This window comes from Canis lupus, chromosome 19 (assembly GCF_048164855.1).
Source record: "Canis lupus baileyi chromosome 19, mCanLup2.hap1, whole genome shotgun sequence".
In the NCBI taxonomy this organism is placed as follows: Eukaryota; Metazoa; Chordata; class Mammalia; order Carnivora; family Canidae; genus Canis; species Canis lupus.
In genome coordinates, this window is record NC_132856.1 from 3,518,138 (window position 1) to 3,537,150 (window position 19,013).

A 19,013-nucleotide genomic window follows, 5' to 3' on the forward strand; every position below is an offset into this window, starting at 1 on the left:
ACTTCATACATATTTCTATTTTTTCATCTCAATTTTTTAAATGATATAAGAGCAGATAATTATGGAACTATGTTGGATTTATTAAATATGTAGATATAGTACATATAATGGTACCAAAATTAGAGGGAGAGGAACAAGAGACATATTGGAACAATGTTGCTATGTTCTAATAAAATTAAGGCAGTATTAACCTGAAGTAGATTGTGATAAAGTAACATGCATATTAGAATTTCTAGAGCAACTACTAAGAAAATTCAAATAATTTAAAAATCAAAATAATTAAAATGGTACACTTAGAAAATGATAACACAAAAGAAGACAGTGAAGGAGGAACAGAGGAACAAAAATAGTATGAAACAGAAAACAAATAGTAAGATAGTAATTACAAATCCAACTATATTTTTAAAAATTACATTAAGGGCAGCCCCGGTGGCTCAGCGGTTTAGCACTGCCTTCAGCCCAGGGCATGGTCCTGGAGACCTGGGATCGAGTCCCACGTCGGGCTCCCTGCTTGGAGCCTGCTTCTCCCTCTGCCTGTGTCTCTGCCTCTCTCTCTCTTTCTCTGTATCTCTCATGAATAAATAAATAAATAATCTTTAAAAAAAAAATTACATTAAATGGGAATGGACCAAATACTGCCATCAAAAGGCAGAGTTTCAGACTAAGAAAATAAGACCAAGTATATGCTGTCTATAAGAGACATACTTCATATTCAAATACATAAATAAGTTGAATGTTTTATATTGTTTTGTAGAAAAAGACCTACCATGCAAATTAACTTTAAGAGAATTGAAAGTAGTCTATCATTATCCTACAAAATAGACTTTAAGGAAAGAACTATTACTATAAAGAAATTTTGTAATAAAATGATCAATACAACCAGGAATATATATACATATAATATATATACATATATTATACACACACACACATATTTCACATCCAACAACAGAGATCTAAAAAACAGGAGACAACAACTAAAATGAGAAATAGAAAATCACCATTGGAGATTTGTATCTCACCTTCAATAATTGAACAACAAGACAGAAAATCAGATAGTGAATAACACTATCAACCAACTTATATGTGACATTTATAGTACACACATATAATAGCAAAATACAGTACACACATATAATAGCAAAATACACATTCTTTTCAAATGTACATGAAACATTTCTCCAGGCTTAATCATATGCCAGGTCATAAAACAAGTCTGAATAGATTTTTTAAAAAGGATTTTATATATTCATTTGAGAGAGCACAAGCAGAGGGAGGGAAGGAGGGAGAGTGATAATCAAACTCCCCACTGAGCAGGGAGCCTGATGCAGGGCTTGATCCCAGGACCCCAGGATCATTACCTGAGCCAAAGGCAGATGCCCAATTACTGAGCCACCCAGGCACCCCCAACAGATTTTTTAAATTGGTGTTATTAAAACTATATTTTCTGACCATAAAATTATTAAATCATAAATCAAAGAAAAAGGAAATCCTCAAATATATGGAAATTAAATAGCATACTTCTAAATAACCTTTGAGTAAAAAAAAAAAATCACAAAAAAATACTTTGAATTGAATAAAAACTATAGGTATATATCCCTCATGACCATAGATTCAAAAATCTTTAGGAAACAATTGGCAAATTGAATCTAGCAACATAAAAAAATGCTTATGTGTCATAAAAAATCCTTAAGACACAATAAGCAAACTGAATCCAGCAACATAAAAAATGATTATATGCCATGGCCAAGTGGGATTTATCCCTGAAATGCAGGAATGCAACATTGATTGGTTCAATATCCAAAATAGAGTAATTCACCATACTAGTAAAGTACAAAATCCAAATGATCACCTCAAAAGATGTAGAAAAAGCATTTGACAAAATTCAACCCACATTCTTGATAAAAATCTCAACAAATTAGGAATAGAAGGGTATTTCTTTAACTTGTTAAAAAATGTCTATGAAAAACCTACAGCTAACATGATACTTGATGGCAATCTTTCTACCTAAAATTAGGAACAGGAAAGGATGCTAGTCTTGTTCCTCCTATTCAACATTGAACCAGAGGTTCCAACCCACGCTATAAAGCAAGAAAAAGAAGTGAAAGGTATATGGATTAGAAAGGAAGAATTCTAAAGTCCTTATTCACAGATTATATATTCTTGGGTGTAGAAAATCCTAATGAAGCTCCAAGAAGTAAATAAATAAAAAAGACTACTAGAGCTAATAATTAATTTTAGCCAAGATCACAAACTAAAGAGATCACGGGATATGAGATCAGTATACAAAAAATTAATTTTATTTCTATGAACTAGCAATGAACACTCCAAAAATGAAATTGAGAAAACAGTTCCATTCCAATAGTATCAAAAAGAAGAAGAGGAGCACCTGGGTGACTCAGTTAAGCATCCAACTCTTTATCTCAGCTCGTCTTTATCTTAGAATCACAGTTTAAGCCCTGCATTGGGCTCCACTCTGGCATGAAGCCTACTTAAGGAGAAATATATAAATACATTTAACCCCCAAACTGTGAGAATTATATGCAGAAAACTATAAAACACTCCCGAGAGTTAAAGATCTAAATAAATGGAGATATATTCCTTGATTATGTATTCAAAGACTCAGTGTGGTTAGGATAGCAAATGTCCCCAAATTGAGCTATATATTCAATACAACCCTTATATATATTTTTTTTTAATTTTTATTTATTTATGATAGTCACACAGAGAGAGGGAGAGAGAGGCAGAGACACAGGCAGAGGGAGAAGCAGGCTCCATGCACCGGGAGCCTGACGTGGGATTCGATCCTGGGTCTCCAGGATTGTGCCCTGGGCCAAAGGCAGGCGCCAAACCGCTGCGCCACCCAGGGATCCCTACAACCCTTATAATATTGCAGCATTGTTTTTATTTCTATTTTTATGTTTTGAGTCTTAAATCTTTTTAAATTTTTAAAATTCCAGTATAGTTATAATGTTATATTAGTTTCAAGTGTACAATATAGTGATTCACCAATTCTCAACAAGATGAGTATACTTACTCTTAATCCCTTTCACCTATTTCACCCATCCCTCCACCCACCTCCCCTCTAGTAACCATGTTTGTTCTCTATAATTAAAAGTCTGTTTGAGGGGTTGTCTCTTTTTTTTTTCCTTTGTCCATTTTCTTAAAATCCATGTATGAGTGAAATCATATGGTATTTGTCTTTCTCTGACTTATTTTGCTTAACATTATACTCTATAACTTGTTGCAAAAGGCAAGATTTCCTTTTTATGGCTGAATAATATTCCATTATATATATAATATATAATATATAATATATAATATATAATATATAATATATATTCCATTATATATATAATATATATATATATATTATATATATAATCTCCATTCATCCATCAGTAGACACTTTGGGCTGTTTCCATAATTTGGCTGTTGTAAATAACAAACATTTTTTTTTTTTTTTCATTGTTTTTTTTTTAATTGACAAGTTGATTCTAAAATTATGTGAAAACATAAGGGATGTAGAATAACCAAAACAATTTTGAAAAAGAAGAAAGTTTGATGATTTAACTCCTTTTAAAAAACTATTGTAGAGCTATAGTAATTCAGATATATTGGTATTGGCCTAAGGACAGGCAGCTAAATCAATAGAACAGAAATGAGAATCTAGTAATACATTTTTATATTTATAATCAACTGGTCTTTGACAAAGGTGTCAAGGCAATTCAGTGGGGAAAGATGAACTTTTCAGCAAATATGCCAAGACAATTAGATATCTATATGCAACCAATTTTTAGCCCATTACCTCACACCACAGCAAAAAATTTTCAATTTTAAAAAAAAGAAAAAAAAAAACACAAAAATCTCAATATGGATCCCAGACTTAAGAAAACATAGGAGAGAATGTAGTGACTTTGGATTAGCAAAGATAGGAAACTAAAAGCATGATCCATAGAGGAAAAGTGTTGGATTGGATTTTATTAAAATTTTTAAAATGTTGCACTTCAAAGGGCAACATTAAGAAAAAGGAAAAGACATGCCAGAAACTGGGAGAAAATATTTACAAATCATATATCTGATAAAAGATTTGTATTCAGGAGGTGCCTGGGTGGCTCAGTTGGTTGAATGTCCAATTCTTGGTTTTGGCTCATGTCATGATCTCACAGTTGTGGGATCAAGCCCACATCAGGCTCTGCACTCAGTGTGGAGTCTGCCTCAGATTCTTTCTCCCTCTCCCTCAACCCCTCCCCACTTGCTCTATCTCAAATAAATAAATAAAATACTAGAAAAATATATTTGTAGGGGTGCCTGGGTGGCTCAGTCAGTTAAGCATCTGACCTCAGCACCTTGGGAACGAGCCCCACATTGGGCTCCCCGCTTAGCAGGGAGTCTACTTCTCCCTCCCTCTACTCTTGTGTGCTCTCTCTCTCCCCCCCCAATAAAATCTTTTATAAATATATTTGTATTTATAATATAAATAACCTGTAAATAATTTTGGCAACTCAGTAAGAAAACATTCCAGTTTAAGATGAACAAAAGGGTTGAATAGACATTTCATGTAAGAAGAGGTATGCCTATCTGGTAAGCACATAAAAAGATGATGATTTCTCATCAAAAACCATACAAGCAAATAGACAGTGAAAAAACATTTTTAAAGTGTTAAAAGAACTGTCAGCTTGGAATTGTATGGAATGAAAATATTTTTCAGAAGTGGAAACAAAATACTTTCAAAAAAACTAAAATACATGGGAATAGATTTACTCTACAAGAATTTATTCTAGCAAGTATCAAGTAGATTTACCCAAAAGAATTGTTTAAGGAAGTTCTTCAGTCAGAGGGAAATGATGACAGAAGGAATGTGGGAACATGAGGAATGAATAAAACCAATAGAAATGGTAAATATCTGGATAAATATAATAGAAAATTCTTTTCCTTTTAGGTTCATTAGAATGCCTTTAGTGATTGAAAGTAAAAAAAAAAAAACATTTTCTGATGGGGTTTTCAATGTGTGATGTATGAGACATATTTATATAGCATGGAGAGAAGAGTATCATGACTTAGAAGGTGGCAAGTTTTCTGCGTTCCACTTACAGTGGCAAAATATTGATTCTAGATAGACTATGAAATGCTCAGTGATTTATTAATCCCCAAACCAACCACTGGAAGAACTATAGTTAGGGATATAGCCAAATTACAATGAATACATTAAAATAGAAAACTAAAAAATGTTCAAGTAATCCAAGAGTAGACAAGGGGAAAAAAAAGAATTACAGCAAAGAGCAGAGGGAATAAACAGAATACAGACAATAAAATGATAGACCTTATTTCAGCCGTAAAAATACTTACCTTAAATACAAATGGTATAATGATACCAATCAGAAGACAGAAACTGTCAGGATGGATTAAAAATAGAATGATCTAATAATATGCTGCCTACAAGAAATCCACTACAACTATAATGATGTAGATAATTTGAGAGTAAAAGGATACGGAAAAAAAGTATATGATGCAAAATTAATGAAGCGAAAGCTGGAGTGGCTATATTCATGTCAGAGTAAACTTCAGTGGAAGGAAAATTACCAGGGACAAAGAAGGAGATTACATAATGATAAAATGATTGATTTATCAAGAAGACCTAAAACAGTAAATATGTATGCATGTAACAATAGAACTTCCAAATACATGAAGGAAAAAACTGACAGAACTGAAAGGTGAAATAGACAACAAAGATTTATTTCAACATTCCTCTCTCAGTAATAAACAGACACTCAACTATACAGAATAAACTGGTGGTTACCAGAAAGGAGGTGGGGGCTTGGGTTAAATAGGTGATGGGGATTGAGGAGTGCACTTGTCTTGATAAGCACCAGGCGTTGTATGGAACTGTTGAATCACTATTATTATATACCTCAAACTAATATTACATGTATGTTAACTAGAATTTAAATAAAAACTAAAAAAAAAGAAAGCATGATGAGCTGAATGAAAATATATAAAAGGGATGCTTGGGTGGCCCAGCAGTTGAGTGTTTTGCCTTTGGCTCAGGGCATGATCCCAGAGTCCCAGGATTGAGTCCCACATCAGACTCCCTGCACGGAGGCTGCTTCTCCCTATGCCTCTGCCTCTGCCTCTCTGTGTGTGTGTGTGTGTGTGTGCCTCATGAATAAATAAGTAACATCTTTTTAAAAAATGCATAAAAAATTATAGAATGCTGCAGAAGTAGTGCTTGGAAGTTAATTTGTAGCATTGAGTGTTTACATTAAAAAAGAAGAAAGGTCTCAAATCTCTAAACACTCACCTTAGGAAATTAGAAAAAAAAAGAGCAACGTAAATCCAAATCAAGCAGAAGGAAGGAAATAAGGGAAGAAAACAATGAAATTGAAAGCAAATAAATAAATATAGAGACAATGAAACCAAAGCTGTTTCTTTGAGAAGATCAATACAATTGATAAACTTCTAGCAAGAGTGACAAAAAGAGAAATGAGGTGCAAACTACCAATATCAGAAATGAGAAAAGGCATGTCACTACAGTCTCCACAGACGTTAAAAGGGTAATAGAGCAGTGCTACTAACAACTCTACACACATATATTCAACAACTTTAATGAAATGGACGAATTCCTTAAAAACCACAAACTACATAAAGCCACTCAAGATGAAATCAGTAACTCAAAACTATTAAATGCATTGAATTTTTAGTTTATAAAACTCCAAAAAAAAAAAGTTGTCAGACTTAGAAGTTTTCACTGGTAAATTTAATCAAACACTTAAGAAAGAAATAACACCAATTCTGTGACTTCTATCAGAACAAATAGGAGGAGGAAACACTCAACAACTCATTTTATAAGGCAGCATTACCTGATCTGAAACCAAGATTGTACAGAAAAAGAAAAATACAGACCAATATCCCTCATGAACATAGACACAAAATCCTTGGGGTGCCTGAGTGGATCAGTCGGTGAAGCATCTGCCTTTATAGCTCAGGTCATGATCCCAGGGTCCCGGGGTGGAGCCCCATGTGGGGAGGATGGTGTTCCTGGCTCAGCAGGGAACCTGCTTCTCCCTCTCCTCCCTACCTGCTTGTTCTCTCTCTCTCTCTCTCAAATAAATAAATAAATAAAATCTTTAAAAAAAATCCTCAAGAAAATATTGGCAAGTTCAACCCAGCAATATATTAAAAGAATAACACACCACAACTAAAAATGAGTTTTATCCTGGGAATGCAAAATTGGTTCAATATTCGTAAATTAATCAGTGTAATCTACCATATTAAGTATATAGAAGAAACCACATAATCACATCAATTAATACAGAAAAATCACTTGAAAAAATATAACACCCATTCATGATTAGAAACTCCCAGCAGGGATCCCTGGGTGGCGCAGCGGTTTGGCGCCTGCCTTTGGCCCAGGGCGCGATCCTGGAGACCCGGGATCGAATCCCATGTCGGGCTCCCGGTGCATGGAGTCTGCTTCTCCCTCTGCCTATGTCTCTGCCTCTCTCTCTCTCTCTCTCTGTGTGACTATCATAAATAAATGAAAAAAAAAAAAAAAAAAGAAACTCCCAGCAAACTAGGAAGAAAAGGAACTTCCTCAACTTCTCAATCTGTTAAAGGGGACCTGTGAAAAAGTTACAGTTGACATTATTTTTTTGAGATTTTTATTTATTTATTCATGAGAGATACACAGAGAGAAAGAGAGGCAGAGACACAGGCAGAGGGAGAAGCAGGCTCCATCCCGGGACTCCAGAATCACGCCCTGGGCCAAAGGCAGGTGCTAAACCGCTGAGCCACCCAGGGATCCCCCAAGTTAACATTATTCTTAATGGAAAAATTGAAAGCTTTTCTCCTAAGTTCATGCATAAGATAAGGATGTCCACTATGATATTCAACATCACACTAGGAATCTTAATGCAATAAGGAAAGAAGAAGAAACAAAAGTTAGGCAAAAGAAAAATAAAATTCCATTTTCAAATGACATCTACATAGAATTATCTGTGCAGAAAATCTCAAAGAATCCATTTTTTAAATTCTTAGAATTAATGACTTTAGTGTTGCCAAAGAATACAAAAGGTCCATCTTATTGCTATGCATTAGCAAAGTACAAAAAATTAAAACTATTTGCAATTGCTCCAAAGAAAATGAAGTATTTATATATAAATCTAACAAAACACTTAAAAAAAAATAAATAAATCTAACAAAACATGTAGAAGACCAAAATGATAAAATTATAAAATACTGATGAAATCAAAGAGGATTGGAAGACTCAAACTAGGAAAATGTCATTTCTCTCCAAATTGATCTATAAACTTAATGTGATGCCAATCAAAATGCCAAGAATTCTTTTGTAGCTATAGACAATCTGGTCTAAGATTTATATGGGAAGACAAACTAGAGTAGCTAAAACCATTTTGGAAAAGAATAAAGTTGAAAGAATCATACTGATTGTAAGGTTTTCTTTTTTTTCTTTTTTTTTTAATTTTTATTTATTTATGATAGTCACACAGAGAGAGAGAGAGAGAGGCAGAGACACAGGCAGAGGGAGAAGCAGGCTCCGTGCACATGCACCGGGAGCCCGACGTGGGATTCGATCCCCGGTCTCCAGGATCGCGCCCTGGGCCAAAGGCAGGTGCTAAACCACTGCGCCACCCAGGGATCCCTGTAAGGTTTTCTATAAAGCTAAAAAGACTGTGTGGCATTTGCACAAAGATGATAGATCGATCAATCGATCTATGGAATGGAATACAGAGTCCAAATCAAAACCACAATGAGATGCCACCTCATACCAGTCAGAATGCCTAAAATTAACAAGTCAGGATATGACAGATGTTGGCATCGATGCAGGGAAAGTGGAACCCCCTTACATTGTTGGTAGGAATGCAAACTCGTGCAGCCACTCAGGAAAATGGTATGGAGGTTCCTCAAGAAATTAAAAATAGAGCTGCCCTATGACCCAGCAATTACACTACTAGGTATTTATGCAAAGGATGCAAACATAGTGACTCAAAGGAGCACAGACACCTCACTGTTTATAGCAGCAATGTTCACAATAGCCAAAGTAGGAAAGAGCCCAGGTATCCATCAACAGATGAATGGATAAAGAAGATGTGATATGTGTGTGTGTGTACATATATTGGAATATTACTCAGCCATCAGAAAGGATGAAATCTTACCATTTGCAACAACATGGACAAACTAAAAGGTATTAGGCTAAATGAAGTAAGTCAATCAGAGAAAGACAAATATCATGATTTTTCACTCATTCACTCATATTTAAGAAATAAATGAACATAGGGGAAGGGAGGGAAAAATAAAATAGGAAGAAATCGAGGAAGATAAACCATAAGAGACTCTTAACTCTAGGAAACAAACTGAGGGTTACTGGATGGGAGGTGGGGGGGCATGGGGTAACTGAGTGATGAGCATTAAGGAGAGCACGTAATGGAATGAGCACTGGGTGTTATATGCAAATGATGAATTGCTGACCTCTACCTCTGAAACTAATAATACATTGTATGTTAATTGGTTTTAGATAAGTAAGTAAAGAATAAGGAATTGTCTTTAATATATCTGTTAGTGTAAGACTGCTGGTAATGAATTCTCTTAACTTTTGACTGTCTGCAAGTGGCTTTATTTTGTCTTCGTTTTTGAAGCAAATTTTTTGCTGGTTATAGAATTCTAGGTTGGTAGCATATTTTCCTTTTAGCACTTTAAATATGACAGTCTGTTGCATCTGACTTTCATAGTTTCTGTTTAAAAACCCATAGCCTTATTGTGGGTCCTTGAAGACTTTCCTTTAAGACTTTCTCTTCACCTTTGTTTTCAGCAATTTCAATAAGATCTGCTTAAGTGTGATTTTTTTAAAAAAGATTTTATTTATTTATTTCTGAGAGACACACACAGAAAGAAAGAGAGAGAGAGAGAGAGAGAGAGAGACATAGCAGAGGGAGAAGCAGGCTCCCTGCAAGAAGCCCGATGTGGAACTTGACCCCGGGATCATGCCCTGAGCCAAAGGCAGACACAACTGCTGAGCCACCCAGGAGTCCCAAGTGTGATATCTTTGGTTTTGTTCTGTTTGGTGTTGACTGAGCTTTTGGAATTTATAGATTGATGTTTTCATCAGTATGGGGGAAGTCTTCGGCTGTTATCTTATTGAATATTGCTTCTACTTTATTCTCTCCCTTCTTTCTTTCTGTGAGACTCTAATTAGCTATATGTTAGACCTTTAGATGTAGGACATGATCTTATCTTGACTCTCCTCTCATATGTTTTTCTTCCTATACTTCAGATTGAATATTTTTTACTGAGCTATCTTCAGATTCACTTATCCCATCTTCTGTGTCCAAACTGCTGTTAACTACCCCATCAGTTCTAATTTTCAGATGTGATTTTTTTTTGTTTCCAGAACATGCACTGTATTTTTTTTTCATAGATTCCAATTCTTTGGTGAATTTCTCTAATTTTTTTCATTCCTCTTTGTCCATCTTTTCCTCTATTTTATCCCATTAATCAGTTATTTTATTGGCCTGCTAATTCCAATATTTGGATAATTGATGAGTCTGCTTCTATTAATGTTTTTTTTCCTAGTCCTATTTCTCTGCCTACTCACATGTCTAGTAGTTTTTCATTATATGCTGAACAATGGGAAAACACCAAAAAGGTTCCCAGTGCTGTCCTTCCACCAGAGAAGATTCTGCCTTTTATTGGTAAGACAGAGCAAGGGACTAGTCACTTCAATCCAGTCAAGGGTTGAGCTGGGCCAGGGCTGGGTAACACTCAGTATACCTGTTGTTTGTCCCTGTTCCCTGGTCATGGTTCTTTTAGGCTTTGGACTGAGAACTTCATGGATCTCATGCCCTCTCTCCTGAAAGACTGTAGGGATTCAGTTCTTCCCTTCAGATTATTTTTAGCTTTGCTCATTAGCCTTCCTGAACAGCTTCAAAACTTGACAATATCTCAAAAGAGAGAGCTCTCTTGGTTTGTGGCAGGACCCCTCACTTTAATCAGTTTTGGTCTTCTGCATGCCATGAAACTCTGGGAGATTTTCCTCTGACCATTAAAACTATTTGGCCCAGAATCCCAAATTGCCTCGATAACTCAGCATTTTTGAGTAAAAAACTGACCACAGGTGGGAAGTTCCTCTTTGCAGATCCTCTAGTTCTCAGTCTGTCACACCAGCCCCACACAACTCCCCCCACCCCCTGCCCAGTTTATCCTTCCCTCACTAGAGTCCCTCTGCCTGTGTCCAGTCCAGTTCTTTGCCTTGATCCAGAATTAGCACATATCCCAGGTTCAGATAATGACCCAGAAAGGGCTCTTTCTTCTCTGGAATTTTAGTTCATTTGATCCTTATTATTTCCACACCTCTCTAACATCTATTAAAATGTGATTTTTTTTCAACCTACCCATTTTTCTCTAGTTGCTTAGGGTCACTAGCCTGCCTAGACCTACTACTACATCTTACCAAGAAATGGAAAAATGATTGCTGTACTTCATTTTTTAGACACAATTCTTTTTGTATGATATGTTTGTTTTATGATTTTATAAAGGGAAAAAAGGGAAAGAATAAGATCTCAGGCTAAGTACCTTATTCAAATTTACAGTCATTAAATGCATACTAGTCATCTGGCAATAAAGCCTTACTTTCTACCTTCCTTATAGCACAGTTACTGATTTCGATCCTGCCATTCAATGAAGGCTGCTTCAGTAGCCATCATCAGGCATTTACAGAGGCCCTTAGGGAAGTACTTGGTTCTGTCTCTACCTTGAGTCAGCCGAGGGTGGGGGTCAGTAACCCCACTGAGTTATATATTAGATGGTGCTGGCCCTGCAACTCTCTGCCTTCAAGATTAGGGCTTTAAGGTTTCACTATTTCCTTATCTCTTGCCAAAAATCATGAGCTAGACCCTCTCTACGGAGGCTGACTTGGGAAATCTGGTTAACCAATATGTAAGCATGTAATTTCTGTGAGGTTTTTTCATAACTGGGAGAATGAGATAAAGCAGAAACTCACATACTCTAGCCAAGGTCATGACATCTTGTCTATAAGTCCTGAATTAACGGGATCCGTAGGGCCTTCTCACAAAATCCAAGTTGAGAAACAGAATGGTTGAATGTTTGAGGTTAAAATTCTAACTGGGTCTTTGAAGAAATTCTCACTCTTTAGAGACTGAAGCAAGCAAGGTCTCTGCTTCTTTCCATTACCTGCATTTTAGTCACTGCACAATTGATGTATGAGCTGGATGGTTTAACCAGAGAAAGGAAAGGAGCTGAAAACTCAAATTAGCTCATTTTGCCATCTGACATAATAACTTTTATAAGTGGTTTGCCAGGGCAGTAGCTAAATTACGGCTTGGGTAAAATGTGAGTTTTGTTATCTATGCTTTCTTCCCTTTTAGCATGAGAATTTAAGAATTGGCTTTATAGTTTAACCTGTTGTGTTTGGATAAGAACATAATGTGATTTTTGTTATATTTGTAGTTTTTAAATTTTGTTTATTGCTGCCTAAACTTATAGTAATATTGGCAATATGAATAAAAATTAGAATTACAAACCCCTTATCAGACATATGGTTTGCAAATATTTCCTCCCATTCCATAGCATGCCTTTTCACTCTGTTAATTATTTCCTTTGTTGTGCAGAAACTTATAGTTTGATGTAGTCCCATTTGTTTATTTTTGTTTCTGTCGTCCGTGCTTTTGGTGTTATATCCATGGAACCATTGTAAAACCAGTATCATGAAGCTTTTCTCCTAAGTATTCTTCTAGAGTTTTATAGTTTTATGTCTTATATTTAAGTCTGTCATCCATTTTGAGTTGGTTTTTGAGATAACGGTTCAACTGCAATTTTTTTGCATGTAGATAAGTGTTTGCAAGGATGTGAAGTAATCGGAACACTTGCATGCTGTTAGTAAGAATGCAAAATAGTGTAGTCACTATGGAAAATAGTACAGGGGCTCCTCAAAAAATTAAAAATAGGAATACTATGTGATCCAATACCCCAGAAGGGTATTTATCCAAATATTTGAAATTAGAATCTCAAAGAAATATTAGCACTCCCATGTTCATTGAAGCACTATTCAAATAGCCAAGGTGTGAAAACAACCCAAGGGTTCATTGACAGATGAACGGACAAAATGTAGCATGTATATGCAATGGAATACTTCATCCTTAAAAAAAAGAAGGAAATTCTGTAATATGCAAAAATATGGATGAACCTTGAGGATATTATGCTAAGTGAAATAAGCTGGTCACAGAAAGACAAAAATGGCATGCTTTCACTCATCTGAGTGTCTAAAAGTAAAATTCACAGAATCAAAAGTGGAATGGTGTTGCTAAGGACTGGGGGAGGTGGAAGTGGGGGTTTTTAATCAATGGGCATAAAGTCTCAGCAAGATGAATATGGTATAGAGAGCTACTGTACAACATTGTATCTAGAGTCATTGTACATTGAAAAATGTGTTGAGAATAGATCTCATGTCAAGTATTCTTACCACAATAAAATTTTTAAAAATTAAAAGAACAAAACATGCACTGAGCTAAGAAAGTTGTAAAGGGGTAGGGGAAACAGGAAACACACATAGTAAGGAAAGAAAATATGGTGTAGAAATTTAAAATTTGCAGTGAGGAAAGTGGGACGAAGGAGGTAGCAGGGCCTGGGCTAGTGGGGAAGAAGAAGCATTGAGAGCCTTAGGAATAAAAAACAGTTCTTAGGAACTAGATGAATGAAAATGAGCAAAATTTGGCCTTTCTGAATTGAGGGGAATAATAATTTAGTAGAAGGTAAGGTAAGCAGTCAAGGTTCAATTGAGTAATACTGATGTCAGATAGACTAATAATTTTCATTGTAGAGATACTGTATTTTCTTATACTATAATTTGATTCAACAAATACTTATTGGCCATATGATATGTCAGACCCTGGGCTTAGTGCTGAGGATCTAGAAATGAAAGACACACTCTATGCCCAGAAGGAACATGTGGACAAGAATATTTCTTACTTACATGTAGGAATGGTTAACTGGTCAGAGACACTCTGAGCAAAGTTAGGGCTGTGGACAGTTTAGTGTTTGGTACAAAGAAAGTAGGTTGCTGTCAACTTTAGAAGTGTGGTTTGTATTCATTATTGAGGCAGGGATGGGTCAAGTCAGTCTTAATAGAGGAGTCAGTGGAGCGAATCAGCTGCCAATTGGCTCCCTTTCAGAGTCTGCAGCTCCATCTGACTGGTTCTAGAAACACATTCACTGAAGCAAGTTGTCATTGATTGATTAATCAGGTTGAAAACTACTTCTGATATTGATCTGTTACCATGTCTATAGAACAACTAGGCTTTTCCTAGGAGTGTGGAACTTTGATGTATTCTCATTTTCCCCTTCTAGTCTTTTATTAACCTAAGCAACAGGAGACACCATTGGGTTTGTTCAGATGCTCTCCACTATTGTTGATTCTTCTTGAAGACAAGGTTTTACTTGTGGGCCTGATTTTTAATTTGCTTGTTGATTAGCATGAGGATTAGCATGAGTTTGTCCTGCTTTTGTTTTGTTTTGCTTTTAAAGATTTTAGGGCAATAAGGGAAGGGAGAAGAAATGTGTGGGAAATATCAGAAAGGGAGACAGAACATAAAGACTCCTAACTCTGGGAAACGAACTAGGGGTGGTGGAAGGGGAGGAGGGTGGGGGGGTGGGGGTGAATGGGTGACAGGCACTGAGGGGGGCACTTGACGGGATGAGCACTGGGTGTTATTCTGTATGTTGGTAAATTGAACACCAATAAAAAATAAATTTATTATTAAAAATAAAAATAAAAAAATAAAGATTTTAGGGCAGCCCGGGTGACTCAGCGGTTTAGCACCACCTTTGGCCCAGGGCTTGATCCTGGAGACCCAGGATCAAGTCCCATATCGGGCTTCCTGCAGGGAGCCTGCTTCTCCCTCTGCCTGTGTCTCTGCCTCTCTCTGTGTTTCTCATGAATATAAGTAAATTATTTTTTTATTTTTCTTTTTTTCTTTTTTTAAAGATTTTATTTATTTATTCATGAGAGACACACAGAGAGGCAGAGACACAGGCAGAGGGAGAATCAGGCTCCCTGCAGGAAGCCCGATGTGGGACTCCATCCTGTGACCCCGGGATCGCGCCCTGAGCCAAAGGCAGGCGCTCAACCCCTGAGCTACCCAGGTGCCCTGTGGGTCTGATTTTTAATTTGCTTGTCGATTAGCATGAGTTCATCCTGCTTTTGTCTTCAAGTCATTTGTTGAAACATCTGTTAGGACAGTGGCCTTGTAGATTTAAGACTCTGGAGAAATAAATCAAGCTGTGTGATATACAAGTATAACAAAGTATCACAAGAAGGGAGTGGAGGGCACTCTGATGGCACTCTCTGGACTTTTCCAGGTCTCATCATCAAAATAAAGCCCAGCAGTTCCCTGAGTCTTCCTTAATAGTTTGCCTCTTCTTTTTATAAAGATAGAAATTGTTCTATTCCCCTCTGTGGTATTAATCTAGGTACAAAATGAAGTATCAACAATAGCAGAGAATCTTTTGAGTTAGCAATGGAAAAATCAAAGGCTGTGCCAAATTTCCATAGTTATTTGGGCAAAGGAATTTTAACTGGTTTACTATTTTGTATATCAGCCAAAGCAAGGGATAATTTTTCAAGGATGACCTGAGTTGAGCAGCACCTGGGGGTGGAATTGTTATCCTCAGGAATCTGTCCCACCAGCATGAGAAGGGTTTTATCCCTTCAGACTCTATAAGAAGACACAGCCCCCAGAGAGTATTAGAGAGTCCAACACCTGGTCTAACTAATTGACTGATAGAACAATTGGTCCTGGTCCTGGGTTGGCATCAAAGAGCCTGGCTCCTACAAAGAAAAAAAAGAACCTGAGCACTACAATGGATTCATGAGCAACTCTACTGGACCTGGAGGTATATTGTCTCTAGGGCTTGTGATGAACAGTCACTATTATATCCTGTTAAATAACAAAATCCAACCAAGCAAATCTGAAGATCTAATTGGCTTTATTTAACAGTTCATGAATCGGGCAGCACACCTCATCCAGCAAGTAGCGAGATGCTCCAAGGAGTTGTACAAAATGAAAAATTGCTATAGACAGAGGGTAGGGGCAAGAAAGTTATTAGCAAAAAGAAAAGATTATTCTAGGCAAGGCTGCTTTCCAAGAGGAAAAGCAAGGTGTCTGATCATGCAGATGACCTCATCTTTCCTAGGGCGCTGGAGAGGGCTCAGGTGCAGACTTGGCGGGCACGGATTGAAAATTTCCTGACTGACCAGTTAAGACCACATTTCTGGGGTAGGTTGAAACTGCAATTAGGTTATGTAGTAAGCAATGGTGTGAGAACTTGTTGTAAATTACACCATTTTGAGTCTGTATTTTTTGTGGGCTATTCTTTTTTTTTTAAACAATCTCAAGAAAATTGTTCTCTCTCAGTGCAGGGATATTTTTTCCATTTTTGTATTGTGTCGTTATTGGTCACATCAGTTTGACATATCTCTATACCATACTTCAAATTAGCTGCACAGGCAAGGGTTTAGGAGAGGCAAATTGAAAAGTGAGGATGGGGGATCCCTGGGTGGCTCAGCGGTTTACCACCTGCCTTTGTTTGGCCCAGGGCGTGATCCTGGAGTCCCGGGATCAAGTCCCACATTGGGATCCTTGCATGGAGCCTGCTTCTCCCTCTGCCTGTGTCTCTGCCTCTCTCTCTCTCTGTGTCTCTTGTGAATAAATAAATAAAATCTTAAAAAAAAAGAAAAGAAAAGAAAAGTGAGGATGGTCGTCAGCCCTTAGTAAACCAGTAAAGAGAAAAAACATGACCAAAGGGGTAAAGGATAAAATTACACAATGAAAAGAATGACAGTGGTTCTATCAGAATCCTCTTCTGATGGTCTCCTCAGTCTAAGGATGCCCCATCCAGTAAATGCTTCTGGGACTGCGGGGTGGAGGTGGGGGTTGTCTGGAGAACCTCAGTTTAAGATCCCCAATGGCTGTGTATCCAGTTCTACTGCTCTTACTAAAGCTCTTTGAAAATGTTCAGCCCATCCACTTTTTTCTTTTCCCTCCCATTGTAAACATGCACTAATAACATACTGCACGCTCACACAGCCTGCCTTTCTGTGCAGAAAAGATACACATTTTCATGTGAGGAACTCTTGGAAATATAGTCTGGAATGTGTTCTTTCCATTTGAACTACTGGACCCTGTAGCCACGGCTGACCCTTGAGGTTTGATATGAGTTGTCAATGTTGTGCCCAAGATTGTGAATCCGAGAAACCACCAAGGAGCCAACACCGATGCAAACACACGAGGGTTTATTTACAAGCTCAAGCTTGGGTCCAAGTATACCCGACACAGCGGAGCAGGGACTTGGCCCCGGAGACTAAGAGGCGTAGCAGCTTTATAGGGGCCAGTGGCCCATGGGATACGCAGATAGTTGCACAGTCATGTCAGTCCACACGCAGGTGGCTGATTGAATTACATCTTACCCTATAGTATCCACTTGAGCTGGCCTATTACTTTGGTCAGAATCGGCTCGCAGTTTTGGCGGGCACAAGGCGGGGTTACATTGTTATGAGCCGATTCTGATTAGGGTGTGCCCAGCGGCTTGACTAGGGTGGGGCAGCGCCTTAAACAATAAGCAGGTCATGTGGGGATCATACAGGAGGTGGCAGGTGTAGCACAAAATGGAATCAGTCCTGCTCTGCTTGTCCAGGGGTAGGGGATTTTTGTTAAATTTCCTGGGTCCCACAGTCAAGGTGTTAGAATATTAGCTTCAGTTAACATCTGTGCCAAATTCCTGCGGAAATGTCTTTGAAAAGTGTCTTGGCACAGATAATGAATTTATATGAAAATGACTCCTGGGATTATGGCAAACTAACCAAGAGGCATGTTAGCCGGATATTGGATAGTTTTTCCTCGGAAGTTAACAAGTGCCTTCTTAACATAAAAATACAGGAAAAGATACAGCTTGATTGTTTGCTTAAGTGATTCCACTGTTCACTCAGTTACGTGTCTATATTATGAGTTTTCCATACTGTAGTAGGCTCTTCTGTTGCACAACTTCTTGGAGAGCTTAAAAGAATTTAAAGAGCCTATATAGGGATCCCTGGGTGGCGCAGCGGTTTGGCGCCTGCCTTTGGCCCAGGGCGCGATCCTGGAGACCCGGGATCAAATCCCACATCAGGCTCCCGGTGCATGGAGCCTGCTTCTCCCTCTGCCTGTGTCTCTGCCTCTCTCTCTCTCTCTCTGTGACTATCAAAAAAAAAAAAAAAAATTAAAGAGCCTATATAAGCCTTATGAGTAAATGACACTCTATTGAAAACCCAGGTACTTAAAACTGATTTTCTTTTTTTTCTGAGGGCTCTCTCAAGAGTGTAGCCATTTTCACTGGGACGTGCAGGAAGGAGAGGTCATGGGTTCAATGGCAGAACCAACTGAAACTCTCGGGGAAGAGACCAGTGGGTGCTGTGGAAAGCCATGCATTTTTAAATGCTTGATTTTTTAAGGGCAATCTTTTGTCATTTGTACTGTGAAAGCTCATTACAAGAAGATAGTTAAGCTACTTTAACCCAAAATATATCCTAATCTTCAAAAACAGTCTTTTAAATAGGTAGCTTAAAAAATTTAGGTTAATACATCCCAGTACTGTGAGAAAAAAAATGTTAACTCCTTGTTTTCAAGGTTTAAAATCATATTTTTATGAGTAATAATGAAGGAGATGAATTAAATGCAGACTCCTATTAGTAAAGTTTTAAGAAAAATTGAACTTTCTGGGTTCTATCTTATTAAACCCTAGTCATGAGCTCTTGTTGAGTATTGGTATTACAAAAAAATTTTGATTTTAAATATGGTACCAGGGGTTCTCTTTGGAAAAAAGCTTTTGTGAAATAAACTAGCAAATATTTTAGATCTCCTACTATTAGTTATGCTTTTGAATTAATTATGCTTGCTTCAGAAATGACAATGGATACTCATAAATATGGATTTCTAGCAAGTGTTATTAAA

At 37.2% G+C, this 19,013-nt stretch overlaps 1 protein-coding gene across 9 annotated transcripts in view; it reads left to right on the forward strand.

Moving 5' to 3' along the window:
- The window catches only part of KBTBD12 (kelch repeat and BTB domain containing 12), a 78,667-nt gene that overhangs the window by 22,192 nt on the left and 37,462 nt on the right, over window positions 1–19,013 (forward strand). For 3 of the 9 annotated variants that reach the window (XR_012011460.1, XM_072784887.1, XM_072784888.1), the window contains one exon: window positions 16,222–16,304. The exons of the other annotated variants lie outside the window; for them this stretch is intronic. Coding sequence is in view for 2 of the 3 variants with exons in the window: in XM_072784887.1 (XP_072640988.1) it covers window positions 16,222–16,277 (56 nt within the window). In the remaining variant the exon portion in view is untranslated. The remainder of the gene's footprint in view (window positions 1–16,221; window positions 16,305–19,013) is intronic. 9 annotated transcript variants of the gene reach the window in all.